Source organism: Phyllobates terribilis, unplaced genomic scaffold (assembly GCF_046119375.1).
Source record: "Phyllobates terribilis strain yellow unplaced genomic scaffold, ASM4611937v1 Scaffold_13__5_contigs__length_258822181, whole genome shotgun sequence".
Lineage (NCBI taxonomy): Eukaryota > Metazoa > Chordata > Amphibia > Anura > Dendrobatidae > Phyllobates > Phyllobates terribilis.
The window spans coordinates 189,666,977-189,672,976 of NW_027362773.1; the positions used below are offsets into that span (position 1 = coordinate 189,666,977).

Below are 6,000 nucleotides of genomic sequence, written 5' to 3' on the forward strand. Positions count from 1 at the left end.
CGTTTACTGAACATTTCAAGGTAAAAATCAATCACGTCCCGTCCCTTTGAGTTTCTAAAATAACAACAGACACATCACCTTGTCATGGGAATCTCAGTTCCCGATATAACATGGTCGGAAGGTTGTATGATGTATCATCATCATTTAGCCATTACACTCATAAACACCATCTATGCCACCATTACTTAGCCATCACCCTGCTGGAAGAGTCAGCTAACACTCTCTAATGGTTACAGACGGTCCCCTTAAATAGGGCCTGTCACCGGGTCAAAAATGGTGCGTTACTGCTCTTATGTCATTCTCACTGCTCCCCTCAATATTCAGTTTTTTGTTATTTTAAAATCTGCCATACGGTTCCAGAGATATTGGCCTTTTTATTTGGGGATAATTTTTATGGTATTTACCATGGAGGCGGTGCTTACAGGGTAATTATGCAGAGCAGCTGTAAAGACATGCCCAGGAGGATGCTATGAGTAATGCCCAAAAATTATCATGGCACAAATAGGTCCGTATCTCTGAAACAGTATGGCAGACTGGAAAAAACAAAACAACAGCATACTCGGGATCAGTGGTAATAAAATAAGAGCAAATCTGGACACTTAACTTGGTGACTAGTCACTTTAAGTGAAAAATTTCCACAGTTAATAATAGTTCTTGATCCCTTTGCACCTTGCAAATCCGGCGCATGTTTTGCTACACGATCCGCTACTTAAAACATTTGGGTTGGGTAGGATATGCTGCGTGAAGGGACGCAAGATTAGTCCCTCTTAAAGGGACTAATTCACCAGTATTCCCATGATATGGATTGGACATGGTGCCAAATCTGCACTAAAATCCAACAGGTGTGAACGTATCTGTATATTTCCTATCCAGATTGGCACCTCAGACAAATTAAGCCTTCATCACTCTAGGAAAGTCGGGTGGCAACAATCAGCGGGAGCAGTAATGGCTCCTGTATTGGTTAATAAATGTTAGGACAAACCAAGGACTGATTTTTGGAATTAAGAGATAGTCCTCTTTAAATGGCTGGCACCACCATGTCCAAGGTTGTGTCTGGTATTGTAACTTAGCTCCATCATATGCAATAGCAAAAATAACCAGTGAATAGGTGTGGCACTGTTTTTATTTTTTGGGGATGGGGGGTGATTGTCAAATTCTGAACATCCCCTTTAAGAGAAACTAGTTAAAAGACAATGTAAGGGCAAAGGCTATTTAAGCATGAGTATTTAAGTAAGCGTGTTGTTTCAAAAAGTTGGGCAACACATTCTGCGAGAGCACAGATACTGGCACCATACTGGTTGTCTGCCAGCGTTCCAAAATTAGAAAATGGATAAGTTGAATTTTTAAAGGAAGGTGGCACGGGCACAAAGTTATGCCCAATACTGATTTTGACTCCAGTTGCTCAATTATTCAAAAATTTGAGGAGCGCAGTAACCCAAAAAGACCTTGATTTTTCCCAGTAGTGAACATCACCGGATCAGTGGGAGACCACAGTATTCATACTGTAGAACTGAGTTCACCATTGCTGGTCAAAAACTTGTGGAGAGCAGTAACCTGTAAAGAACTGGGAGTTTTCCCAGTAGTGACCTCACCGGATCAGCTGGAGACCACAGTATTGATACACCCTGTAGGACTTAGGTCACTTTAGGTGGTAAAAAACTTGGGGAGACCAGTAACCCAAAAAGAACTGGGAGTTTTCCCAGTAGTGAACATCACTAGATCAGTGGGCGATGACAGTGTTGTTACACCCTCTGGGACTGAGGTCACCACGGCTGGTCAAAAACTTGGGGAGACCAGTAACCCAAAAAGAACTGGGAGTTTTCCCAGTAGTGAACATCACTACATCAGTGGGCGACGACAGTGTTGTTACACCCTCTGGGACTGAGGTCACCACGGCTGGTCAAAAACTTGGGGAGAGCAGTAACCCGTAAAGAACTGGGAGTTTTCCCAGTAGTGAACCTAACCGGATCAGTGGGAGACCACAGTATTGATACACCCTGTAGGACTGAGGTCACCATGGCTGGTCAAAAACTTGGGGAGACCAGTAACCCAAAAAGAACTGGGAGTTTTCCCAGTAGTGACCTCACCGGATCAGTGGGAGACCACAGTATTGATACACCCTGTAGGACTGAGGTCACTTTAGGTGGTCAAAAACTTGGGGAGACCAGTAACCCAAAAAGAACTGGGAGTTTTCCCAGTAGTGACCTCACCGGATCAGTGGGAGACCACAGTATTGATACACCCTGTAGGACTGAGGTCACTTTAGGTGGTCAAAAACTTGGGGAGACCAGTAACCCAAAAAGAACTGGGAGTTTTCCCAGTAGTGACCTCACCGGATCAGTGGGACACCACAGTATTGATACACCCTGTAGGACTGAGGTCACCATGGCTGGCAGAAAAACTTGGGGAGACCAGTAGCCTGCAAATAGAGAAGCGGAGTCAAAGCTGCTGCAGCACCTCATACGAGCTGTCAATCAATATCCTGCCCAGCAGATCTACACACGTACAGATCCCTCTCTTCACTGCCCGTCTTTGTGAGACCACTCAATAATCCTATATGCCAACCAGTGGCACATTTAACGACCCCTTCTGCCACCTCCGGTAAACCCTCACGATAACTCGGCTGCTGCAGAACCTCTTTTACCATCAGAACGCAAGTCTGCATTGCCCGTAAATCACAAAAATATTACAAAACTCAAAAAAGTTGAACCCTAAAACAGGCTGTGACTTATACAAGTTGGGAAAAAAAAAAGGACTGATAAAGAGGTTCTGCAGCAGTCAGACTTCACAGAAGCACAGGGCACCACAGCATTGCCGACCCCAATAATCTGACTGCGCAACCTCTAAGGAACCCTCACATTTGAGGTTACCCTTTCAAATGCTGAACCCGGCTGCTGCAGAACCTCTTTCAAGCTACCAATTGATAGCAGCCCATCCTCCTGCTGCAACACCACTTGGAAAAGCAAACCTGTCAACCATTTCCAGAAGGGATGGAGAGCCGAGGACTTTATAAAAGTTGGAATATGATTGACAGCCAAGAGGTGCTGCAGCAGTCAACAAGTCAGCTTGTGTGGATCACTTCAGGCACATTCACACAGGTCCATACACATGGAGAAAAGACCACCTGGCCGCCCTGCCACCCTACAGCCATGCCTGCGCCCCCTTCACCTCCCCCCGACTTTACCAGGTTGTTTAAACCTGAAGACCCCCCATTAATGCCATAGGTGTCGTCCCCTCCCAAGGCCTGCACATGCAAAGTGCACCGAGCCCCCTCCCCTGGCGCAGCTGCACCCTCTGTAAACGACCCCTGGACGCAGAAGCGGAGCAGAGGGCATTGCCTACCTCGTACAGGTCCCCAGAAGCCATGCCGGGACCGGGGCGGGCAGTGCGTGCCGCGGCAGAATGACAGGGACTCCAGTGTCAGTGTGCGCAGAATCACACGGCGGCGGCGGCTGCCACAACCAGCGCTGGAGCTGAGCGGAGCGGAGCGTTCCCAGCTCCTGCCCTGCTCACTGCACGACGACGTCCGCCAGAGGGCGCGCTGACTGCGGGGCTAACGTGGGAGGTGTCTGTGACATGACAGCTAGGGGCTGTCCGCCAGCAGCGGCAGCATCGGGGGCGGGGAGGGGAAGGAGGCAGTGCCTGTCCTCATAGCAGCCTGTATGAAGAGCAGGAGCACACAGCTCTGCCCATAGGGAGATGGCACCTGTGCCCACCACAGCCAGGCTGCCTCCCCTGAACCTGCACTCACCAGGGTCCTCCAGCAGGGTCCTCCAGGCATCCTTACACCTCAAGGAGGTCACTAGTGAGTCATTAGTGTTATGTGTGGAAAGCGCAGTGCCAGACAGCGAGGCTGCCATCACTGGGGGGTCAGGAGCCCAGCGCTGCTGGGAAAGTAGGCATCGATGGTGACGGGCGTTCAGATTCCAGTACCCCCATAATGATGATAGTTACTGAAAACCAGGGTGCCCCCATAACGTTGTTACCGAAAAACCACAGTGTTGCCATAATGATAGTTGCCGAAAACCATGGTGACCCCTTAATGATAGATAAAACCATGGTGACCGCATACTGATGATAGTTACCAAAAACCATGGTGTCCCCATTATGATAGAGAAAACCATGGTAACCCCACACCGATGATAGTTACCAAAAACCATGGTGCCCCGATAATGATAGTTATCAAAAACCATGGTGCCCCCATAATAATAGTTACCGAAAACCATGGTGCCCCCATAATGATAGTTACCGAAAACCATGGTGCCCCGATAATGATAGTTACCAAAAACCATGGTGCCCCCATAACGATATTTACTGAAAACCATGGTGCCCCCATAACGATGATAGTTACTGAAAATCATGGTGCCCCCGTAATGATGTTACCGAAAACCATGATGCCCCCATAATGATGTTACGGAAAACCATGGTGCCTCCATAACGATAATAATTACAGAAAACCATGGTGCCCCCATAATGATGTTACCGAAAACCATGATGTCCCCATAATGATTGTGAAGACCTGGTGTCTTCCATGGGTGTAACACTACTCAGACAACACAGGGTGAGGGTAAAACAATGTGGCCATACTTTATTGAACCACAAAGCGGCTATAAACAGAAAGAACAGTCCCAGTAAATACCCAAGATGGTACATTACACAGTCTCACCCTTCCTTCTCCGCCCACCTGGAATAGAATAGCTGCGACTTCGGGACTTCCAGAGCCAACTACCTCAACCAGTGGCCCCTCGCTTCTGGCAGGCCCCCACAGAGAGAAGGTAGTGGCAAGCTTAGGAAGCTAGCAGTGCATCGTGGTACAAGGCCAGGAGACACGAGGGTCCCACCCTGGCCTCTCTGAGAGTTTCCATGGGACCAGATGACTGGCTGGTCCCAATCTGGCATCTCCGAATGTCTCCATGGGTTCCAAGCGACAGGAGGGTCCTACCTGGCAACCCCAAACAACATATCCAAGCGGCCAGGTGACTTCATCGTCCCAATCTGGTCTACCAAAATGTATCCATGGGCTCTGTAATGGTCAGTGGAGCAGACCCGTATCTTTCCAGTCAGGGCCATATACCTTTAGGCCAGAATCATGTAGAATCCAAATCTGTGTCTCTTTGGTTAAAGCCATGCTTTTAAGCTGATGGTCTGATAGAGTCTGTGTGTCTTTTGCTTCTCCTTGATTCTCCTTGCACCAGGAGAGAAAAACCCTTTTTATATTTACATATGTGGCTAAGGTTATCAGTCACAGGTTCGGGGGAAAGGGCAGCACTCAGGTCTCATTGTTTGAGCACTTAATGAATTTGCGTAGTTTGTCCTCCTGTCTTGTGAGTCAACAAGCCACCACTCAAAGGTTAATAAACATATTTATCAAACATTCATTGTTCCTGGCTGAGTCACTGTCCTTCTTGACCAGCCACAGAAATACACATACATTTACAAGTCAACATAGACACAATAGAGTATTTCTCTTGGCTTAACAAATCTAATCGTCTGGCTGATTAAGATTATAAGCGGTATCGTCAAAATGATGTTACGGAAAACCATGGTGCCCCCATAATGATGATAATTGCAGAAAACCATGGTGCCCCCATAATGCTGATAGTTACGGAAAACTATTTTGCCCCCCTAATGATGATAGCTACAGAAAACCATGGTGCACCCATAATGATGATAGCTACGGAAAACCATGGTGTCCCATAAAATGATAATTATTGAAAACCATGGTGCCCCCATGATGATGGTTACCGACACCTTGGTGCCCCCATAATCATCATAGTCACTGTGACATGCAGAAGTAGTGCTGTTGCTTCCAAAGCATCCAGCAACTGTTACAAATAACACAAGCACAGGAGATAGGAAGTGTTGTGCTTCAGAAGCATCCAGCAACTAGAGGGGTTAACACAGTCACAGGAGACAGGGAGTGTTTTAGCAGAGCCCCAGGGGATTGTGGGGAACTTGTTATTGTAGTCTGGCTGAAGCCTAAGAGGAAGGTGGTGTGTT

The 6,000-nt window shown here is 47.5% G+C and overlaps 1 protein-coding gene across 1 annotated transcript in view; it reads right to left on the minus strand.

The window, feature by feature from the left end:
- CDYL2 (chromodomain Y like 2) overlaps window positions 1–3,610 on the minus strand; it is a 94,536-nt gene extending 90,926 nt beyond the window's left edge. The window contains exon 1 of the mRNA XM_073659139.1: window positions 3,343–3,610. Coding sequence (XP_073515240.1) covers window positions 3,343–3,366 — 24 coding nt within the window. The 5' untranslated portion in view covers window positions 3,367–3,610. The remainder of the gene's footprint in view (window positions 1–3,342) is intronic.
- Window positions 3,611–6,000: the final 2,390 nt, after the last annotated feature.